We start from the raw sequence: 24,781 nt of genomic DNA, 5'->3' as shown, positions 1-24,781 counted from the left end.
TGTTTATCTCAGGGTCCATCTGACATCAGCCTCTACCTTACTGAGGAAGGGAGGGTGGTTCACTGATAACCTTTTATAACTCAAGAAATCCGGGAACTTTCCCTGGATGAGTCTGAGAGATATCCCAGGTAACTTTTAACATAGGAGTTACCTCTGTCCATATGTCCATATGGTCTCCATATGAGGAGCTCCGAGCTGGAGCTCCCGGCCCTGCTTTGCCGTTTTCGGCCGAAATCCTCTGGTTTCCACTTCCTCCAGGACACTTTTGCTCATCTGATGATCGTTCTTGGACTGCAGTCTCTGTCTCTACTTTCCTCCTGTTTTTGGCCTCCAAAGCACCGGATGTAACTACGATCATCGCTCGAGCCAGCAGAGCCGAACAACACGGCTGATGCCTTGCGGAGCTGCAGCGACGGCCACAGGGGAGATTGGCTCCGGCTCACCGCCATGGCCATCACCTACCCAGCTGGACATCAGACGTGGGTCTTGTTGTTTCTCTGCTGCTGTCTCCTCCCTCCCCTGCCTGCAGACGAAGCGTTGTTTGTCGCCTGTCGACAGAGCCAGTCCCAGTGATGCGGATGCCTGGTTTAGGTACTCTGGACGGCATTTGAGGTGCTGGGAGGATGTTCACCCCGCCTGATCTTCTCCCTGCCTTTCCGATCACGAATGCCGCAACTTGCCCTGCAGCCGCCTGCCTCCCTTCGCCTCCCGTGGGATGTTTGGCCCGTGAGTCTTCTGCCAGGTACGGGGGTTTTGGCGTGGTGAACTTTGCGTGGCATAGCGCTAAGACGCCCCTGGGCTTTTCGTTGCCGCCCGAGCCGGAAGGAGCACCTGGACTTTGCCTCTGCCTCCCCTTTCTCAAAAGTCTGCTCCTTTTCACCCAGGTAGATTCCCCCTGATTCACGATGTGCTGATCGACAACCCTGATGCTCTTGCGGTACTGTGCACGCAAACAGCTGACATTCTACTGCCCTCCGCCCCCCGATCCTGTGGCTACTTCCCCCTACGACCCGACTCGACAGAACTCTGCTCTCTTGTTTTTTTGTTTTTTTTGTGGTCATGGTCATGCCCTGTATGTATCCTGCCATTTTGAGATGGTTCCCTTCGATACCCACGACCCAGATCCTCCATCGTGTTGAACTTTGTCCTTTCCTTCGTTCCACTGGACTTAGTCCTGTCGACCTTCAAATATTTCTCTTTTGCTCGACGGCTATGTTATGTATGTTATGTTATGTAAAAGGACTTCTAGAGCGCACACACATCCAACGGTTTCTTGGCGCTAATCGGCAAGTAAGGAGCAGAAACGATAATGGATAGAGAGGCAGCGGGGAGGAAAAAGTAATGAAAACCAAAGGGGACCCTAGTTATAACTCTTACGGAACAGGTGAGTCTTCAGGAGGGACCAGAATTGAATATAGGGGGAAGTGAGCCTAAACTCCAGCAGGAGCGCATTCCAAAAGGAGGGGGCGAGAAATGAAAATCGGAGCCCGCCATGTTTCTTAAGTTTGAAGGTGGGAGTTTTAAGCGAAGCCAGATGGGAAGATCGAAGATTGCTTGAGGGAGTATAATGACACAGGGAAGAGAAAATAAAAGCGGGGCCAAGACCAGCCAGGGCCTTAAAGATAATGCATCCCAGTTTAAAGTTGCAGCATTCAGCCACAGGGAGCCAATGTAAAGACTTTAGCAATGGGCGAACATGTTGGTGCCTGGGCTGACGGAAGATCAGTCGTGCGGCCTGGTTCTGAACCAGCTGTAATCGGTTCAGCTGGTAGGCAGGAATGCCCACATACAGCGAGTTGGCATAGTCAATTCTAGACATGACCAAAGCCAGAAGAAGCAAAGTGAGGGCCTCAGTGGTGAAAAAACGAGAGATCTTCCGGATTTGTCGTAAATAAAAAAAACTAGAAGACACCACGGTGGAAATCTGGGGTTTCATAGATAGATCATTGGATATGGTCACTCCGAGGCTTTTGACAGAGTTGGCAGGGCAAGGGGGATGCCCAGGTCAGAAGGCCAGAAGTTGGAATTCCACAGATTGGAGAGGCCCCCGATAAGCACCAGCTCGGTCTTGTCGGGGTTAAGTTTTAAATGATTAGCCCCCATCCAATCACTAATGTAGCGCAAAGTGGACTGGAATGTGCCAAGTGATTGGTCCGAGGAGTCAATGTTAAAAATGAGCTGAATGTCATCTGCATAATTAAAGGAAGTGACATTACTTCCTCGTAAGGACCGGATCAAGGGAGTGAGGTAAAGATTAAAAAGAAGAGGGGAAAGGGAAGAGCCCTGTGGGACGCCACATGTTAACCTGACCTTGTCCGCGGTGAACTGGGAGAGGCGAACAGCCTGGTGACGGTTACTCAAAAATGAGCGGACCCAATTAAGGGCCGCTCCCTGGATACCGGCCTCCTCGACACGGTCGACCAAAATATCATGGTCGACCGCGTCGAAGGCCGCCGATAGATCCAGGAGTACCAAAGCCTGGCTGATGTTAGAGTCCGCACCCCTCCGTAGCTCTTCCATCACCGAAAGAATAACCGATTTGGTGGAATGGAAGGATCTAAAACCAGCCTGTTGGCGATCAAGGAACTGCGTACGCTCAATAAATGAGCTCAAGGTGGAGGTAACATGGGCCTCGAGGACTTTACTAAGGTAGGGGAGCAGGGAAATAGGGCGGAAATTGCTCATGAGCGAGGGGTCAGCGTTGGGCTTTTTAATTATAGGCACCACTTGCCTTACCTCTAACTTCCCCTCAGATCCCTCTCTCTCCTCTCTCCTATCTCAACAACTGATTCTGGTCCCCCCCAGCTCTCTCCACCCCTTTTGATGTTTTATTTTCTCTGTTTACGCCACCTACTAATTATGTATTCTTCTGTAATATTTATGCTTTCATCAGTTACCCTTATCCGCCATTCACTAGTAACACTTGTTTTTTCACTGTGTAATCATTGTGCAACTAATGTGTAATTTTTGTACATTGCAACTTCGCTGTTCCTTGTGTTCCTGTTCCATGGTTTCTCAACCCCACCAAACCCCCTCGTACTCTGACACTCTCTGAGTACACCTGCTCACTATCCTGACAGCAGAGTCCGAGCATTATGTCCGACGCCCGGTGGAGCTGCTTGGTTCAGCTATTGAGGAGATGGGCCCTGGTTCATCACCTCGGCCGTCACCTACCCAGCCGGACATTGGGCACAGTTTCTCCCGTCTCCCTGTTTTTCCCTTCCCTCCCCCTTCCATGACGATTTTTCTGTAACTCTGCCCTTTTTATTTGGTTACAAAGTTTTGATTGCTTTTAACAAATGTAACATGTTAGCCTGTAACTCTGATCCTCATTGTGAAACCTATGTAAAATGTGTAACCTGCAACTCGCTGTTCCTTATGTAAAGTGCTCTGATACCGACGGGTCTAGCCAGAGCTATATAAAACTCAAGATAAATAAATAAATAAATAAAGATACTCCCGGCTTCGCCTCAAGCTGGTACTTGGACAACAGTGCACATGCACTGCTGCCATACAGAAAAGCAAACTACATACCATTACACTTGCAACTTCTAATCAGTAAACCACTTGATTCTGCTGTGAATGCTGCCTAGATTAAGTAATACTGTCACCCTAAGTCATGTATCAGCATTACTGCTGCTGAAACAGTGACTCCTCATGGGCACTGCAAAATTATATTTTAAGTATTTGCATGTATTGACCATGTGTTAGTGACATAGATGAATGGCTTCTGCCTGCTGCCTGTCACTTTATTAATATGATGCACCGTTGAGTTTACCAAAAGTTGTCTAAAAGGCACACTGATTTGTGTAATGTCATTTCCTATGATGTCATCGACGGGTCCAAGGAGGTATGATGTCACTTCCACCAATGCAATAATTTTGGTGAGTCGAGACCACTTGTAGAATGTATTCTATTACAGAACATGAACTAGATAGCTGGGTGATGCTGTTTGAAAGGGGCCACAGAGGATGCGTCCTTTTGGCTTCAGACTCAGGATCAAAGTTGGCCTTCGTTTTAAACATGGAGTAATGTACTGATAGCTGATAAAGGTAGAATATAAAACTGCTGGAGGGGGCGCGAGTGTCAGGAGTTGGACCTAATAGAGGGCCTTCCTAGGAACAGGGGCGGCCTTAGGCATGTGCAAGCAGTGCACCTGCACAAGGCCGCCAAACCCCAGGGGCCTCCACACCAATATATATCCTTAATATAATAATCCTCTGAGGATGGATACATATTTGCGTGCGGCTCCTCGCAGGGATTTGGCGGCCTCCTGCTCTGTTCCACTTCCAAACAACCTGACCCCCCATCTTTACTGGCCTCCGCCCCGCCCGGACCCCCTCTTCCGGGGCCCCCTACCTACGCTCCCTGCCCAGGGCCACCATGAGCCTAGAGCCGCCCCTGCTAGGAAGCGAAACAGTCTTCCGGAGGCGCCGGTGGCATCAAGCCTTACAAAGATGCTCAGGCAGGATTGGACAGGGCTTTTTTCCCACCTGGCATTCCCCCGATGGGCCGGCGCCCTTAGAAGGCGAATTTGAACGGCCTGGCCACTTCCTGGTGCATCTGTCACTTTCCTCGTAGATCTATCTCTCAGATTACTTGCAGCATGCACGGGGCTTCAAAGAGAGGGAGGGAGGGGGAAATAGAGAGAAATCAATAAGAAAGGGAGGAAAGAGAGAAAAGATGGATGGAAAGAGGAAGATTGCGCGAGGAGACGAGGGGAGCGGGGCTGCTTTGAGCAGTTTTCCAGGGTTGCTTTTGGTTCCCCCGTCGGTCCCGACTGCTTGGCACACAACCCTTCCAGCCTGGCGCTGCATTCACGAGCCAACATCCGCAGAGACGCAGCACATGTCGTGCCACAGTGGGCTCTGCGAGAGAGCCCTCTCTGCGAGGCGCAGCATTATTGGTATTCTCTGGGCACCGGGCAGACTTTTTAATTTCATACATCATTAACAATCAGGGCGATCGTCAAAGTTACAGAGCACAAACCTTGCAATTACAACCCCAAAAAGTGAATCGTTTTTTTTTGGATTTGCTGCCAATGTTTTGTTTCAAACAGCAGCACTGAGTGCCAATAGGCAGGGCAAGAACATGTCATTACTGACGGGAAGTGAGAGTGCTTATGCCTGAGCAAGCAGAGTGCTTCAGTTGGTTAGACTCAATGCTTGACTGGACCTTACAGTAATAACTCCCACAACCTTGGCAGTGCACTCATCTTCCTTCTGCTTGGGCCAGATCACAAAAGTACAGCAGTGCCAGGCAATTTTGCTCTCGGGAAGATCAATTTTGTCCGGAGAACAGGAATTTGTAAATGATTTTTCAGCTGACATTTGCACCGACCACAGGTGATTTCTTTTTTTTTTTTGTAGTGGTAGTCAGTGCAAAATTTGACGGTGCAAATATCACTGCAACATTGCGAAAAATTACCCAAAACCACCGTAAAGCTGCCTGGCACTGACACAAGATACACCATCTATCCCCTAAGAACCCGGGAAGACTATCAGAATTGTGACTTTTCAGTAAGGCTGAGCTCCCCCCGCCCCCTCCCTAATAGGGATCAATATGAATTGTGATGGAATCACAACTACTACGAACCTCATTTTTTTGCATTGGGCAACTGTTGTAGCAAATGTCACTGCAAAACTGCCTGCATTCGGTGGCAGACTGAGTATTAACATACTGAGAAGAGTAATACAATGTTACAATTTCAAACAGGGTGAGGCACCCCCAGTGAGGAGGGTTTGAAATGCGTTGTTGTGATGGTAGAAAATGTTCTTTTTGTATTGGTCAGTAAGTTGGATTGTTACTGTTGCACTCGTTTACTTCAAATGTCCCTGCAAACATGCCCAGAAACGATATAAAATTACCCAGAACCAGTACCAAAGGAACTAAAACCGGTGCAGGATAACTGCTTCAGTCCAAATAACATAGTCTGGCCCCCTGATGCTCCCGGTGCGGTATGTAACTGTTACCACGCATCTTTTAGCACGAAATACTGTTACAACGAAACTATTACAACGCAGGACCCTTTACAACGAATACCTTTACAACGCATTACACTACAACGCAGATACTATTACAACGCATACCATTACAACGTAGGTATAGGTAAGTTTATTAGGGGTATTGGGTTTGGGTTTTGGGGTACAGGGGTATTTTTAGGTTTCAGGGTTGGGTTTGGGTTTGGGGTACAGGGTTATTTTTAGGTTTCAGGGCTGGGTTTGGGTTTTGGGGTACAGGGGTATTTTTAGGTTTCAGGGTTGGGTTTGGGTTTTGGGGTACAGGGGTATTTTTAGGTTTCAGGGTTGGGTTTGGATTTTGGAATACAGGGGTATTTTTAGGTTTCAGGGTTGGGTTTGGGTTTTGGGGTACAGGGGTATTTTTAGGTTTCAGGGCTGGTTTGGGGTTTTGGGGTACAGGGGTATTTTTAGGTTTCAGGGCTGGGTTTGGGTTTTGGGGCTACAGGGGTATTTTTAGGTTTAAGGGTTGGGTTTGGGTTTTGGGGTACAGGGGTATTTTTAGGGTTCAGGGCTGGGTTTGGGTTTTTGGGTACAGGGGTATTTTTAGGGTTCAGGGCTGGGTTTGGGTTTTGGGGTACAGGGGTATTTTTAGGGTTCTATGTTGGGTTTGGGTTTTGGGGTACAGGGGTATATTTAGGTTTCAGGGCTGGGTTTCGGTTTTGGGGTACAGGGGTATTTTTAGGGTTCAGGGCTGTGAAGGAACTGGGTTCTTTTTGGACCCAGCGGTGCCAGGGCACAACACCTGAAACCTTCGTGGGTAACCTGCTCCGGCGTACAAGTCACAGAGACACGGGACACTTCCTTCGGCGTCAAAGAGTCAAGGTTTATTTACTGCAGGGAACACAGAAGTCACAGGAAGTACATCGAGTGTAGTTCGGGGAGACTGCTTCAAATTGTATTTGTGGATCGCTCCTTTTATACAGTTTTTACCCATAGGATAACATGATACACAATAGTTTACAACCTGGTTCCCACAAGTCGCTCTCAGAGGGGTCGCTTTGGTCATTTTGAAACACACAAGGTCCGGAACATAAGTGCGGAAACATTTGGCGGTTCCCAACTGTAAAAACCCATCTTCCCACCATTAGCAAATTCCAATCAGCAGTAAAGTAGATCGAAATAGGAACGAAGACAGGTGCAGAGGAAGACGGAGACAGTAGGGAGATCGGAAAGGGTGTAAAAAGGGGAGGTATCAAGAAGCACGAGCTACAGGCATCAAAGGGACGTGCCTAATGAGATGCACGGCTGAGACAATAAGCCCGTACTGTAAGATGAGCCTCGAGCGGCGTCATCTGCCTTACAGCAGCAACCCCCTTGTCATAAAGACACTTTCAAAGAACATGTGTCTTCCGCAAATATCTTGGGAGTCCCAGGGTCGCGAAGCGGACAGCATCCGTTCGCTGGCTACTTGAGGGCAAGAGACAAAATGGATGCCGTATCTAAGATGGAACCCGTGGGTACAGATGAGAAACCCACATAACAAACGAACGGTTTAAGTTAGCACAGCGAAACTGCGCACACCTACTAAACTCGTCATTTGCGGTTCATAGATACTAGACTCGACCATATTCGTACGAGTCGAAAACACCACTTACAATTTTCACGGAACCTCAGACGCTCCTTTTGCCCTCATGTAGGCAAGCACTAGTCGGAATCATATTCGATACTCATCAGACCATCAAGATGTCGTTGTAGCATAGCTCTGTCCGATCGAGTCCCCTTGGTAACAGATGGTTGTCTCATACACGTTGTAGCACAGAGGCCACATAAGGCAGGACCACACTGCACGCAAAGGCAACACGTGAACAGGAACACTACCACAACCCCGATGATCGTCAGAATCTTCCAACCCCAAGTCGACATCAGGCCCCAAAACCAACCAAGTAGCGTCCAATCCCCTACATCCACGTGTATGGATTCGGAGATCTTATGCAACTTCGAGATGGCTTGATAGACAGTAGGAGCATTATCTGGAATGAAAATGCAACAGCTCGAATGGATCACTTTACATACCCCACCGCGATCTGCTAAGACAACATCTAAAACCATACGGTTTTGTAATGTCATAAGTCTCTCCGCCTGAAGTTCTGTGGTGATATTACCAAGGGCACTGGCAGTAATATTAGCTGTCGATTCTACCACTCGAGTCAAATGTCTCAGGTTCCTACTATTAACCATAGGTCCCCAAAACGGGAGGAAACCCTTGAAAAAGTCTCCTGCCTCTTGACCGGCAGTATCCTCTTCGCTAAGTACGCCTCGTACAACTCTAGTCTTATGATAATCGGCATCTACAGTAAACGTCGGAGGCAACAGATTTGCAACGAAACATGAGCCCATGAAGTCTGCGGGCAACCATGTGTATGCACGATCATGACAGATAAAGTATGTACCCTTGGCAGCCAGAAACACAGGGGACGGGGACATTGGCAGGACGTAACTTTCAGTGCAAGCACTTGCTCCAAGTGAGGCTTGCGAGCCACGACCCACAAGACAAAGATTACCAGTGTGGGGTACGACCCATATTGGAGACGAGCTTTTAAGCTGCTTTTCATTAGTGAACATACTATATTCCCCTCTACTTAGGACCCTATAAGCTTGTACCTCTTCTTTAGAGATAAGAAAAGGATCATGGATCTCATCTTCCATATCCTCTATAGCCATCGATAGCAGCCTCTGATACGAGGTAGGACCAAAGTTGGGGGAACGTTGTTCTTGCGTGGGGTGGAAACCCAGTGCGCTTCGAAACATTGTTTGGAATGCTCGAGCTGACCCTTGGGAACTATACGGTAACACCAGATATGGAATTCCCTTACCCGTAGTATGTGGCATCAACCCACACACCCAACAATTAGTAGTGTTAACCACTAACTGATGCTGATGGAGGAGCTGGATAAAGGAATTATTGCGGAATTCTACACGTCTAGCCTGTTCGTGTTCTGGTAACATGTGAAAGGAATGAGGAGAAGCAGTAGAAGTAAGGTTAGGGTAAGGAGTAGGAGTAGGAGTAACAAGGAAAAAGTAAGACATAGTGTAATACACCCCACCCGCCAAAAATGCAGAAGCAGTTAAAAACAAAACAAACAATTGGGATACAAAACATTTCGTACGACTAAGTTTCTGCAGCTTGACTCTATACGCCTGAGCTCCTTCCAAATCATTCAGCTTCGAAAATGCCATTTCCCTACGACCGTCCGCAACGTTTCTTGACGCACTTCGTTCTGTGCAGCAATAGTCAATCCCCAGGAGTTCCTAGGAACCGACGGTCGTTAACCTAGCGTCAAGACCTACTGTCCAGAAGGAAGTACGCGCGCGGCCCTACGGCCCTCAATACACAATATGTATTTATTTAGCACAATATCTCTCAGCTGTGGAAGAAAAAAATATAAAGAAGAAGCTTGATATATATATATATATATACAAAACAATTTTCAATGGTCTGAATGTTCAAAATTTGATTATGGGAAACGAGGATATTGCAGTTATCAATTTCAGCAAAGCAAGAAAATTTTATTTGTCCTTAGTGTGAGATCGCAAAGAATATCGATGTTTCCCTGGACGTGTCTGCTCGTCGAACAAAGGATCTGTTGAAGAGACAGCGTCCTGCTGATCAGTTCGTTGATCTGGTCTTGAGTCTTTTTCTGACAAATGTTCAACAGTGGCTTTCTGCTGCGCTGAGGGTTCTCCAACAAGCTGTGCGTCGCTAAAAGGTACAAACGCCGGCAATGTTTCCGTTTCTGTTGACGCAATGCCTTTCCTTATCCACGGGTCTGCCGGCAAAGGAATAGGGACTCGCTTACAGTGGGTAGCATGTACCCAATTTTTCCGCCCCTCAAGACGAACGGCAGTCCTCGTGGCCAGGAGCACCTGGTAAGGTCCGGTGAATCGGGGGTCCAGATTGTTTTTTCGTGAGAAGTTACGAGTAACCACCCAGTTCCCGGGCTGGAGCTGGTGGCCTGGACCCTCGGTCTGCGTCGGCAAGGCGTCGTACACCTGTTGATGAATTAACCTCAGTTTAGCAGTCAAGTCATGTAAGTAATCGATCAACATCGGAAACTCAAGATCAGAGAATATTCCTGGCCTAGGAACCCCCCACACATTCGCAGGACGGCCGAACACTATTTCATAGGGACTAAGTCCTATTCGGGAGTGTACAGTCGCCCTAGTTGACAGTAATGCTAGAGGCAAAGCATCAGGCCACGAAAGTCCAGTCGTAGCTTGAATCTTTGCTAATTTTAGTTTAAGGGTGCCATTGTACTCTTCAACCAATCCAGCTGACTGGGGATGATTGGCGCTATGGAATTTCTGATTGATTCCAAGGCCCTTACACACACTCTTCATCACACTTCCAACAAACTCACTTCCGTTATCTGACCACACGACTCTAGGCATTCCATACCGAGGAAAGTATTCCTTCAGTAGGATTTTCGCAGTGGACAAAGCAGTATTGTCTTTGAGGGGATAGGCCTCAATCCATCGGGAGAATGCGCAAACCACAACCAAAACGTATTTCAGGTTATTGCATCGCTCCATATGGATGAAGTCCAATTGGATCACCTCAAAGGGATACGAGGGAGGAGCAAAACTGCCAGGAGGAGTTGGGGTTCCTTTGCCAGGATTGTACATTATACACACCATACAATTCTTCACCAAACGTTCTGCACACTTAGTAATTCCATCATTCTTCCACACATCAGCCAGCAACTTGCAAATACCTTTCGCGCTAATATGTGCTAATCCATGTGCCATTTGCACAACGGCCAGTACATACGCATCAGGCAACATCCATCTTTTCTGATCCGACAAATCAATCCAGCAACCACTCACATCCAACCTTCCCGTACTTTCTTTCCACTTCATCTTTTCAGTGTCGGTGGCCTCATTCTGAATTGCTTTCACACTCTCTATAGTATTTTCACACATACTTGATTCTGTAGGCCACCTAACCGAACTCGTCACATACATTCGAGTGCTAAGGTTCCGAGCAGTCCCCTTAGCAATCTCATCTGCAAACGCATTACCACGACCAACATCATCCGTCACTTTACGATGCGCACTACACTTAACAATTGCAATTTGAGCAGGCAAAGTCAATGCATCCAAAAGATCGTTCACAAGCTGGCCATGCTGTATTTTCGTGCCATGCGACGTCAAGAAACCACGCTCTCTCCACAACCGTCCAAAACTATGCGCTACACCGAAAGCATACTGACTATCGGTGTACACATTCACACGTTTACCTTTTGCTAATACACATGCTCTAGTGAGAGCAATCAGCTCTGCAGCTTGGGCAGAATTCTGATTCAATCTCGCAGTCTCAACAACAGTATTCAATGTCACCACAGCATAAGCAGTAGTCACATCACCATTTGGCAACTTAAAACATGACCCATCCACATACAGGGTGCCATCCGGGTCTTCCAATGGGGTGTTTTTAAGGTCCACACGACCTTTTGTTTCCTCTTCTGTCCGCAAGTAACAGTCATGTTCTGCTACTTCATCTGACTCTGCACTAATTGGTAACAAAGTTGCCGGATTTAGGACATTACAACGTTTTATCTGAATGTGGCTTGCCAAAAGCGTCAATTCGTACCCAGATAACCTCGCACTCGTCAAGTGCTGAGTTTTCGTACGATTCAAAAGAGTATCGACTGCATGCGGAACCATCACCGTAAGCATATTATCCATGACCAATCCTGCTGATTGTCGGATGGAGACCGCAGCTGCCGCAGTTGCTCTCAAACAACTCGGCAATGCTCTAGCTACTGGGTCTAAGGTCGAGGAAAAATATGCACATGGACGTTGTTTACCACCAAAAGGTTGTGTTAGAACACTCAAAGCACAACCTTCCCTCTCGTGAACATATAACGTGAACGGTTTACTGTAATCAGGGGTACCTAACACAGGAGCCGAACACAATGAATCACGTAATTCAGAAAAACTTTTCTGACATTCTTCCGTCCATGGTAAAGGAGTCGAAACATCCTTGCACGTAAGAGCCACCAATGGTTTCGCTAGCAATGAAAAATTAGGAATCCACTGCCTGCAGTACGACGTGATACCTAAAAAGGCACGCACATCTCTTTGGGTTTGTGGCACAGCCATGCGTGCAATCGCTGCAATTCTCTCTGGGGTCAATCTCCTTCCCTCCTTTGACAATAAGTGACCTAGGTAGGTTACTTCTTGACAACAATATTGCAGTTTAGAAGGTGACACCTTGTGATGTAAGTCACAGAGATGTTGCAGCAACGACACTGTAGCTATTTTGCAGATGTCCTGAGTATCAGCAGCCACCAATAAGTCGTCGACGTATTGGATTAAAGCCGCACCAACCGGCAACCTAAACGCATCTAGTTGACCCTTCAAAGCTTGACTGTAAATCGATGGACTTTCACAGTAGCCCTGAGGAGCGCGTTTGAACCGGAAGCTACGTCCACCAAGAGAGAAACCGAAAAGGTCCCTACTCTCTTCGGCAATCGGGATGCTGAAAAACGCATTTTTCAAATCAATCACCGAAAACCATGAAGCAGTAGCTGGAATCAGAGACAGTAGCGCCGTGATGTCAGGCACAACAGGGAATTGAGGAACCACAATTTTATTTACCTCCCGTAAATCGATAACAAAACGATAAACAGGCGGTTTGGTAGGATCAGTACGTTTAAGAATGGGCAGTACAGGACTATTGCACACGTTTCCCCGAGTCTCTTCAATGACATCTTTCTCGATCAAATCATAAATGATCGCTAACAAAGCTCGTTCACCATCAAGGGAGATACGGTATTGGGGAATACGTGGCAATCGCACATTAGATTTCAACTGAACAACGTAAGGGGAGATATCAAGTAGGCCCACGTCATTTGGACCCGTCGCCCACAAAGATGCAGGAAGAGAACTCAATTCCGGCGGAAGCTTATCGAGAGACAAGTACATGGGAGAGACTACCCTCTCTCCTAACGTAAGCTTTACACCCGCAGGAGAACAATACAAAGTTGCATACAAACGTTTGAGCAAATCCAGACCCAAAAGATTTTCGCCACAACCAGTAGACAAAATCAATGGAGCTTCGAGCTCACGAGGCCCAATTTTAAGGGGCAAAGGGCGCGAAACTGGATTGCTAACGGGGGCGCCAGAAAATCCAACGGAAACATTTGTTAAGCCAGACAAAGGTGCGCCAGGGAGTTTCGAATGGATGATAGAACTTTTCGCTGCACCAGTGTCCAACAGAAAAGGCTCAACGACGCCCGATGTAGCAACTGCGACGTAAGGCCCTCTCTGATCAACCGGAACTGATACCACTCCCTCTCCTTGTCTTTGGCTGTCCTAGTAATTACTATCGTCAGTTCCCTGATCGACGTAATAATCGTCTACATTGTACTGCGCAGATCGTCCTTGCGATGATCCACGTTGATCGAAACAGTTATTAGAATTTGATGAATGGTCAGAGCGATCATTCTGAGCACCACGACCCCTACCACGCGATGCGTGCTGTGCACCACCACGGCCTCCTCTAGACGAATTACCACCACTACGGTCATTTAAAGCAGGACAATTGAATTTAATGTGTCCCTCCTGTCTACAATAAGCACATTGGTTGTACCCTAATGAAGATCTCTGGAAAGAAGAATCATTACGCGACTGCGATCGATTCGATTGCGACTGTGATCTATTCTGCTGAGGCGCATTCTGATTAGAACGCGGCGGATACGCTTGTTGTAACAACACTTTAGTTTTTAGCTCTTTCGTCTTTTTATCAGCACGGTCATTTTCCTCTTTTTCTCTATTCTCGTAATATTGTGCCGTAGCCAATATCTGAGCTGAGGTAGAAACGGCCCACGCACTTTCAGAATTCCTTAATTTATGGCTCAAGTCGGGCAATAAGTTTGACACAAACTTATCCACAAACAACCTCTGTCCACCCTCAGTACCCATATCCTGTCCACTATGATCAATGAATGCTTCCTCAAACCTCGTAAAGAAATCGGAAACACTCTCATCTTTCTTCTGCTTACAGGCTGACAACTTGTCCCAATTTACCCTCATAGCTGGCATAAGCGTTTTCATTAATGCAATGATTCGCTGAGGAAGAGCAGCAATCAGCTGATCAGGCTTAGCGCCACCAGCTTGCAACCCATCTGCCGCTACAATGGCCGCCCAAGTACCACCTAGTTCGTTTGCGTGATTCTCCTGACGAATCTTCGCCCATACCGGTTGCGGTACGACATTACCGAACAACATGTCGATATCGGCAAGATTCATTACCGTAGCATCCACAAGCTGCGATAATTCCTTATAATACCCTGCAGGATTTTTGCGAGGGTCAGGCAAAGATTGCTTCACCTGTAATACTTCCGATCTTTTCCATGGGAGGTGTATCCATACCCTCTGGAAAAATGGCGGAACCGGGGGGTTTGCCCCAGGATTACCTGGCATCCAAACTGGCGGAACTTCGCGCATAGGATATTGGCCAGACTCGGTTTGTTTTTCAATGTCCTCAACGAACAATGCATGAGGAATAGGAGCGGGACGAAGAGATAGCAACCGCTCAACAGCACGCCGGACATTAGTATCTACTATCAGTCCAGTTGCGAACTGAAGCCGAAGTTCAGACAGGGCGGTCAGCACCTCGTCAGGCGCATTGGCCACTATCTGATCATGAAGGAACTTGCACATTTCGTCAAACACATATCTCTGAGTTGGTATGTTGAATTGATCAAACGTTTCGAGGACAACACGAGGTGGATTTCTAACAGGGTTTATCATCCAACCCATCGCCATATTGTATAGCGCAACACGTTCTCTATTACCAGGAAGCTGGCTACGTCTCTGAGGACCATCAGAACCAGCAGACCCAAAAACAGGTCCGAGCGACTGAAAGAAGTTTGTCGCAAGGGGAGAATCACGATTACGAGTAGAGGGAGAAGAATAAGACACAGGACTAACAAGAGAAGGAGTAGAGACATTAACAGCAACAGGGGTTAACAACACAGGAGCAGTAGCGGGAACAGGAGTATGTGGAAGCGGAGGAGCAGTAGGAATAGAAATAGGCAAAGGGGCAGGAACAGGCGGAAGAGCGGGTGCAGGTTGAGGAACTGGTGGAGGAATAACAGGTGGAAGAACAGGTACGGCAGGGACCACAGGAGCCGCGGTACCCTGTACGTACGGAGGTGGCGACTTCATAAGATAAGACATTAAAGAATCCTCAACTGCCTCTTCCTTCTTATCCGACTCCGTAGGCAAAGCAGGATAGCATTTGTCTATGGACATACGCTGTAATCTCTCAAACACTTCCTTATCCTTATCCTCCTTATCACGCTGAAACTGCTCAGCTTTCTTCACTATAGTAGCAACGGTATCTCGCTGACTACGTTTATTTTGTCTGATCTCTTTCTGTCGGGCTTCTTTGCGCCAGAACCGAAAGGCATCAAACATGGCCGGCCTAGATTTACGTTCGAACAACTTTATTTCCAAATTATCTAAGATCGACGCTTCGAAGCTACCGTGAGGTGGCCAACGAAGATCGCCGTCTTTCTTTGTATATTTCATCCAATAATCGTTAAAAGCAATCGGGCCTAGCCCATGTTTGCTATATAAATCATAAGTAGGAGTTCCAACCGGAGGTATCGGACACGAGTCCTCCAGCAGGGAATCCGCACCACAAGGTCTAAAGCAACTGAACAAAGTACTACGACCAGGCATCTTGCACACTAGCCGAGTTTCACAAACTTCAAGGGTTACGGGATTTCGGGATTTACCAAGTCCCAGCAAAGAACAAAACCCTCGGTTTTTGGCGGCTGCAGTCGTCAAACAAATACAACAACAACAAAGTACGCTAGCAAAGTGTCACCGACAAAAACACTCACACAGCGTGTACAACAAAGACACCCGCTAAAGTGTCTACAACAAAAACACTCGCTAAAGTGTTTACAACAAAGACACTCGCTAAAGTGTCTACAACCAAGAACTCTGGGAGCGACCCACAAATACTTAACTCAAAGATCAATGGCGTCCTCAGGAAGGCCCGTCAATCGTCTCGCTATACCAAAGTCTACGCCAGGCGCCAAAACAGGTCTACAGTCAGGGCAGCAGTCCGTCGCAGCCGTTAGGAGGCGGGAATCTTCGCGGGAAAAGTCTTCGGGCCACTTATTTCGACAACAGGATCGATGAAGCGGGGTGCACCTTCCCTCGGAGATTTCACACGAAGTTCCTCACGATCGTCGGGCTTGGACCGGTACCACTGATGCAGCCCCACGTTGGGCGCCAACTGAAGGAACTGGGTTCTTTTTGGACCCAGCGGTGCCAGGGCACAACACCTGAAACCTTCGTGGGTAACCTGCTCCGGCGTACAAGTCACAGAGACACGGGACACTTCCTTCGGCGTCAAAGAGTCAAGGTTTATTTACTGCAGGGAACACAGAAGTCACAGGAAGTACATCGAGTGTAGTTCGGGGAGACTGCTTCAAATTGTATTTGTGGATCGCTCCTTTTATACAGTTTTTACCCATAGGATAACATGATACACAATAGTTTACAACCTGGTTCCCACAAGTCGCTCTCAGAGGGGTCGCTTTGGTCATTTTGAAACACACAAGGTCCGGAACATAAGTGCGGAAACATTTGGCGGTTCCCAACTGTAAAAACCCATCTTCCCACCATTAGCAAATTCCAATCAGCAGTAAAGTAGATCGAAATAGGAACGAAGACAGGTGCAGAGGAAGACGGAGACAGTAGGGAGATCGGAAAGGGTGTAAAAAGGGGAGGTATCAAGAAGCACGAGCTACAGGCATCAAAGGGACGTGCCTAATGAGATGCACGGCTGAGACAATAAGCCCGTACTGTAAGATGAGCCTCGAGCGGCGTCATCTGCCTTACAGCAGCAACCCCCTTGTCATAAAGACACTTTCAAAGAACATGTGTCTTCCGCAAATATCTTGGGAGTCCCAGGGTCGCGAAGCGGACAGCATCCGTTCGCTGGCTACTTGAGGGCAAGAGACAAAATGGATGCCGTATCTAAGATGGAACCCGTGGGTACAGATGAGAAACCCACATAACAAACGAACGGTTTAAGTTAGCACAGCGAAACTGCGCACACCTACTAAACTCGTCATTTGCGGTTCATAGATACTAGACTCGACCATATTCGTACGAGTCGAAAACACCACTTACAATTTTCACGGAACCTCAGCTGGGTTTGGGTTATGGGGTACAGGGGTATTTTTAGGGTTCAGGGCAGGGATTGGGTTTTGGGGTACAGGGGTATTTTTAGGGTTAAGGGCTGGGTTTGGGTTTTGGGGTACAGGGGTATTTTTTACATATATATTTACAAATTCTTTAATAAAATTTAATTTAAATAATTAAATTATTTTAAAAATTATTAATTACATTATTTTAAAAAATTATATACTTACCTATACTTAGGTTGTAATGGTATGCGTTGTAATAGTATCTGCGATGTAATATCATGCGTTGTAAAGGTATGCGTTGTAAGGGATCCTGTGTTGTAAAAATTGCGTGCTAATGGTATGCGTGGTAATAGTATGCGTGCTAACAACATATATCCTCCTGGTGCGGATGAGATCGACTTTCGTGAGCAGGCACAAAATGTACTGAGATGGCTCAGTGAGGGATTTACCTTCTGTGTAATGTAAGGTACCTTCCTAAGGACTGTAAGCATTGCACAAACGGACACTTAAAACCCTACCTTTTCGGATCACCTAGCTTCGGATCACCTAGCTGCTTGTAACCTGTGAATCCTCTTGATGGCTGGACTTGCAGTCCAGTCCGTGCTATGTACGTATCTGAATTTGCGGCTCGCATGACTTGCGGGTGGGCGGGCGGGCGGGGGTCATGCGTGGGTTCGCGATTGGGGCAGTTAAGAAAAAAACGTACCTCACCGGGTCCCACGCTGCCTCCGCTCTGGGCCTGGTCCGCGTTTGGCATTTTCTTTCTGCTTTCCAGGAACAGGAACAGGCATCCTCCCTCCTCTCCTCTAAGCCAATCACAACGCTGTGATTGGTGCAGAAGCGCCCAGCCAGTCACCTGTAGGGAGACCAGCTTTGCAGCCTACATAGAGAACATTTAGAGTGCGCCAGAGGGTGGACCAAACAGTCAGGGCCCATAACAGTGGACAAGCCACTCCTCCAGGACCCAGTCAACCAGGCATACCCTCCTGCCCGCCTCCAACCCGGCATACCCTGCCTTTTGCCTTCTGGTCCTAGGATGCTTGTTTCCAGTCCAGGGAGGACCTGGTCTGGCAGTTCGGGGTGGAGTGTTCCCATTGGGCGCAGGGTCAAGACTGATTTGCATATGGCTGGGTTCAAACTGGAATGGCATGGGGAGTACACAACTGTGGATTTAGGCCCAGATCTCTGTATTGGGGTTAATGTTTGACATTGTTCTGCATTCTGTCCATCAATTTTTCTTTTTACATTTTTTAATACATTTTGCAGCAATGAGAGATTTTTGCCAGAATGGAAATTTGTGACAACAGGAAATCAAAATAGGTGTTTTATTTGTATGTTTTATTATGTGTGTGAAAAAAATGAATAAAGAAACGTATATGCATTGTCTAAGTAGCTTTAGCAAAAGGTAAGTCTGGTAATGTTACTTACATACTTCATATTAAAGGCCTTCGATGCATTTTTTAGCTCCTGCACAGATCCAGATTTCCCCTCTTTTGCTTTAAGCTTTAATCATTTGTTTATACATTTCCTTCTTGTTCTGGTCCAAAGCAGCACTTATTGTGAGTGCTCTAATTGTTTGGCACGATGCCTGGGAAATATTTGGCACGATTTGCACGGAAAGAAAGAAATAAAGACACAAAGTCAAAATATTTGGGCAAAACTCTGCAGCAGTCAGATGAGGATAGTCAGCAGTTCGGATACCAACAGCCCCGTAGTGATAATGCATTTGCAAATTATAGTATTTTCCCTACATTAGTCCCTGGCGCCTGTTAGTGGGAGAGTTGTTGCTTGAAATATCTGAAGGACTGTGTTAAACACAGAAGCTAAACCCCAGTAGGCACCACTAGATTGCTGCAGGCTTTACCTCCTGACTGCGCTTTACGTTCCGGGAATGGAGAGTTGCAGGTGTAAACTGGTCTGAAACTGTCTTTGCATCCATGTTCCGCACAAATTTACCCCCAGCAAAAACTGAAAGTAAATGTATAAATGTATAAGGCCAGTGTCAACGAGGCAAAAAAAGGGTGGGAAAGCGACAAGTGCGATATCCTGAGAAGCTCCCTGGGTGCCCGTGTCATGAGGATCTTTTGGAAAGTGGTCAACACAGGCAGTTGCGAGGCTAAATCTCCGATAGAGCCAAACATGGAGGCAGATGTGTGGCAGGACCATTTCGAGTCACTATATTCAAGGGTGGAGACACTGGATGAACCAGTCACAAAGGGCTGTTCTGCGGGGATTGATCATCCGACTGCACCCATGACCACCGCCAGAACTTCGGATGACACCCTTATGATAACCCTTAATGAGATAACTAGCACCCTCTCCAAAATAGCACCGGGTAAAGCCCCCCGGATTAGATAAGATCCCTGGGGACTTATTCCGTAGCGAACCCACTGTCTGGACACCATACCTCTGGGTGCTATACAATGCCATACTCCAAGGTATGAAGATCCCTGATAGCTGGGCCGGAGCCGAAATAATCCCCATATAAAAAAAGGGCTTACTGTTGTTACCAACAAACTACAGGCCGATAAGCCTTATAGACATTACACAAAAAATCTTTGCACTCGTATTGATGCTCCGACTGCAGAGCTGGATGGAGGAGCACAAGATACTTACTCCCCTACAGACAGGGTTCAGAGACAAAATGTGCACATTAGATCAAATCCTCAGGCTACAAATAGTACACTGGAAGATCGTGTGTTTGGAGGGTGGCAGCCTCTACCTAATATTTGTAGACCTGAGGTCTGCGTTCAACCTGGTCCCAAGAGAGAAGCTGTGGGCAGTTCTCCATGAGATGTGGGGTTCCGCCTTACTTGTGACAAGTTATAAAGCGGTTGCACAAGTGAGGGAAACTATGCAAAAATTAGATATGGCAAGGAAGGGAACCTTACGGTCCCCATTCCCGTAAATAGAGGCGTGCTCGAGGGATGCGTACTCGTCCTGACCCTCTTTAGCCTCTACATAAATGAGCTAGTTGATTTTCTGCTCAGCAAGAAAGACATGGACATCCCTAAGTTGGCATCAAGTAAAATTCCAGCTATGATGTTTGCCGACGACACTTTACTAGTATCTAAATCGCCCGTAGGGATACAGAGAGTACTAAATAGGTTTGATGCATTTTGCAGGGAAAGAGGGCTTGAAATCAACCTTCAAAAACACAAATTCATGGTGTTTAACTCCCACTAAAAGTACTCACCCATCTTTAAATGGCAAACCTCTAGAAAGAGTATCCTCTTTCGACTATATCGGTATCCCCATCACAGAATCTATGGACTGGGGGCCAAAATTAAAAAATCAACCCTCAAACTAGCACAATCATCTGGGGGCCTAATGAAGGTTTTCTGAAAATCTAGCCCTAAACCTGTGAGTCCTGCCATTGAAATATACAAGGTCCAAGCCAGGGGAGGGGCTCTGTATGGAGCAGAATTATGGGGACACTGTAGCTCTTAGAGTCTCACACAAACAGAACACACCTTTCTCAGGCAACTTTTAGCCTCCCACGGAGTACCCCACTTATGCCGCTATGACTAGACCTGGGGTAAGGCCCATTGCAGAAGAATCTAATTTCAGACCCCTCCTATTCTGGCAGTGCTCTATGGGCTACCCCTAGGGTTGAATTAAGAGAGGTGATGAGTCTACCGGGAGTGGGCAAATTATCTTGCCTTTCCTATATTCAACATATGGTGGCGAGCTTGGGTCGGCGCAACCTTTGGGATAACCCGGAGGTTGCTTCTGCCTCAATCTTGAGGAAAATGCTAAAGGACTCTTACTGGGAATTTAAATTGGCCCAACTCCGAAGTAACCCTTTAGCAGACAAGCTGACAGCAGTCTTCCCAGACACTAAGGACAGGTATAGCTTAGAGCCGGCTCTGAATGACATCAAGCTGGAAACCGCTAGGAAGCTTTTTTTACAGTTCAGACACAGGGACCTGCTCTTTTACAAACACTTGGGGGGCTCACAAACTTTGGAGTGCCCAGCATGTGACTGCCCAACAGAATCAGACCTTCATGTGTTTTTTAGCTGTCTTGGTTACTACAAAGCAAGAAAATGGTGGCTGGTCCAGATCTGTAGAAACCTAGGTACCAGGCACTGTTGCGAGGCTTTTAGGATACTGAAACACGATACCAGCCTCCCGATAGTATACTCGGTAGCAGGTTTTCTATTCTCCATGTGGTGTACTCGCATAGTATTTAAAGAAAATCCAAAGTAACAAATAGGGTTCATAGCCTCGCACAAATGAAAGGAGGAATTTCAATGGGTCGCCCACTATCACCGTTTAATTGAGATCATTTGCATTGATGCACCCCATTCATATCTGGACCTATTGTTATATTGGTTTCCTGCTTCCGAATCTGTATCTAGTGGCTAAGATCAAGTTTTGATCAGGTTTTATATTTGGATCCGTCACCTGCTTATATAACTCGCACATGCACTTTGTATTGCCAGCACCGTCTCCATAGACCAATTTATTGTCTCATATGACTTGAATTCTCTAATCTGTGTAGTTATTTGAATAGATCACAGCACATATTTGTGACAGGTCATACCTTTGCATGTTTTATCTAACTGTTTTTATTTCATGTATCCAATCATGCTCGATCTCTTTTTAACTGCAATCAATTTTAAAGCAAATGAATTGTATGCAATTTTAGATGTACTTTTAAGGTCAAACTGACCGAAATAAAGTTATTACTGAATGACTGACTGAAAGTAAATGGTAGAGGCGATGCTGTGCAAGGAAGTGCTCTGCCCTGCGCTTGCAAAGCCCAGCATTGTGTGAATATCTGTAATGTAATATGTTCCCAGAGGATCCCGTGACTGGTATTAATTACTGTGCGCTCGAAAATTACTCATAACACATCAGAAATGCCTGTAGTAAAGCCATAAAGTAAGGAATTGAGAGACGTGTGACCTTTGATTTTACAACATCTTCTAGTTGGAGAGGCTTCCACCCTGAATTTCTGTCCAGTGGTGTAACACAAAATGCCCCTCCCTGCAGAATGTGAAGCGGCCCTGAGTCTCACATATCTCACAGCCTTGGGCTGAATGGGGGCCCCTTGAAGGGTTGCCACCCCCATGCAGGAGGGGCTTCAGGGGCCTGTGTTACACCGCTGCTTCTGTCAGGGCACGTTTCACAAGTGCTAGAACGAATTTATCATGCAAACAGCTGTGGGTATCCATTCAGTCTAGCGCCTAGAGGCCTGGAGTTGGAAGGATCCACCACAGCGCTGCCTGCTGTAGACACTGCATAGGACTTTGACATCGGGCTGAGGAATCAATCAATCAATCATGGAATTTGTAGATCGCGCTACTCACCCGCTAGGGTCTCAAGGCGCTGGGAGGAGGGGGGAGTCGCTACTGCTCGAACAGCCAGGTCTTGAGTTGTTTCCTGAAGGAGATATGGTCCTGGGTGAGCCGAAGGTGGGTGGGGAGGGAGTTCCATGTCTTGGCCGTCAGGTACGAGAAGGATCTTCCTCCGGTGGTGGATCTGCGAATACGTGTGACGGTGGCGAGGGCGAGGCTGGCGGATCAGAGCTGGAGAGTGGGTGTGTAGAAAGCGAGGCGAGTGTTGGCGCTCTGGCCCTCAGCACAAGGGGCTGGGTATTTGGTGCGTGGGTACTGGGAGCTGGCAGGAGCATCATTTATGCAGCACCCCTGAATCAAGTAATAGGCAATACTACACTTTGTGAGGATTGTGGTAGTTGTTTTGACTTCAGAATTGAATCTGTGAGAGATAGGCTGAGTTTTCTTAAGGCAGAAGTGATAATATATGGATGTTCTACCCCCTCCCCCTTCTTTTCTTTCTTTCTATCCCCCTTTTTCTTTCTTTACCTCCCTCCCCTTTCCCAGATATTTTAGCAGTATTATTCTGTACGTATGTATTATTCTTTGTTTACTGTATCTTCTTAACAAATAAACTTCTTTTAATATATATATATATATATATATATATATATATATATATATATATATATATATATATATATATATATATATATATATATATATATATATATATACAAAAAGAACAACTACTCTGTTATTTTAACAGGATTCACTTTGTGTCCTCTGGAAATAGGAAGTTTTTAACACTATGCTGTAAGCCGAGGCATTACAAAATGTAAGCACAAAGTTATAAGGCGTTGTAACATTTGACCTCTGCCTTTTCTTCTGACAGCTGCCTGTCTCGTGCTGGGCTGCATCATTTTCCCTGATGGGTGGGATTCAGACGAGGTGAAGCGGATGTGCGGGGAGAAGACAGACAAATACACCCTGGGCGCCTGCTCCATCCGCTGGGCCTATATCCTGGCCATCATCGGTATCCTGGACGCCATGATCCTCTCCTTCCTGGCGTTTGTGCTTGGAAACAGACAAGACAGCTTGATGGCAGAAGAGCTCAAGCTAGAAAACAAAGGTAAGTGTGGTTCAGAAACCAGACAACAATCCCTGTTAAGAATAGTAAATACCTATGTGGACAATGTATTTGGTATATAACAGTGCCATGCGTGATTGCCAGTTACGGACAATGTATCAAATGATAGATTATAAATTCTCAACTCAGAAATCCAAGAAACAAAAGTTTGTCCTCCTAAAGAGAAAAAACTCCCATAGCTAGGAAATTTATTGATTTCTTATCTTTTTGCTTGTCTTTGTTTTTTTAGTAGAATGGCCAGGTTTTGTCAGTAGTCGCCATTATTATTTCTGTCCTGTACTCAGTGAATTATACTTAATGTCAAACTTGAAATTATGACAAACATAGTGATAATGCATGAAGTGTGCTAAGTGCTGGTGTGTTAAATCTGTAGTCCTCTGCAAATCAACTCTTGCTTGTAGTTGCCCCGACTAAACCTCAGCAAAAAAAAACACTATACCAATACCATGGGTTGATGACCATGAAACCCAGCATGTAACAGGCGCTTAACAGGAACTTAATACCCTGTCATATTCTATCTGCTAGAATGTGGATAGAAATATCTATTTAAAAACACATACAGGTATCAGCTGCAATTTTACAGTAATACAGGTTCAGTGTTGTCAGTCTGATCCTGATATGTCTGAGTGCTTCTAGGGAATTATTTCGACCTCCAGATACTTCAACCCACCACAGAGGAATGCTGCCTAGAGAGTCCCATGTGCATCAATTGTGTTAAGGTTTGAAAAGGACAAGAAGAGGCTGATTTCTTCATCAAGATTCCATACATACTTCACTGGATCATTATGATATGTTTTATTACAGGGAAAAAAATAACATGAAGGGCAAAGAGTGCATTAATGGTTTCTGAGAGCAAGACATCAGGATTGTAGTCGACATTAACAAAGCTATTATCATAAACGCTTCCGCAGTAATGGCCCTCCGCTCACTTCATGGAGCTTTGGTGTTTTGGCCATTAATTACATTAGTCCTGAGGCTCAGTGATATCAATCACTTAATAAATGTTATGTTGTTATGTTAAATTGCTATCTGAGTGGAAATCTATGCTCCAACAGATGGTATGACACATGAAGCCTCCAGAGAAGAGGAAACACTGGGACACGCAGGCATGCCATCTATACATTGCTGACAAGCGGTGACTGGATTTTAA

General features: G+C 46.4%; 1 protein-coding gene across 4 annotated transcripts in view; it reads left to right on the top strand.

The window, feature by feature from the left end:
- The window catches only part of LHFPL3 (LHFPL tetraspan subfamily member 3), a 694,555-nt gene that overhangs the window by 374,276 nt on the left and 295,498 nt on the right, over positions 1–24,781 (top strand). For all 4 annotated transcript variants that reach the window (XM_086967425.1, XM_086967424.1, XM_086967423.1 and 1 more), the window contains exon 2: positions 23,377–23,613. In XM_086967425.1, the coding sequence (XP_086823551.1) occupies positions 23,377–23,613 (237 nt within the window). The remainder of the gene's footprint in view (positions 1–23,376; positions 23,614–24,781) is intronic.

Source organism: Lissotriton vulgaris, chromosome 1_1 (genome assembly GCF_964263255.1).
Source record: "Lissotriton vulgaris chromosome 1_1, aLisVul1.2, whole genome shotgun sequence".
NCBI lineage: Eukaryota > Metazoa > Chordata > Amphibia > Caudata > Salamandridae > Lissotriton > Lissotriton vulgaris.
The sequence above is the reverse complement of the archived record's forward strand: the minus strand, read 5'-3'. Positions and strand labels throughout refer to the sequence as shown.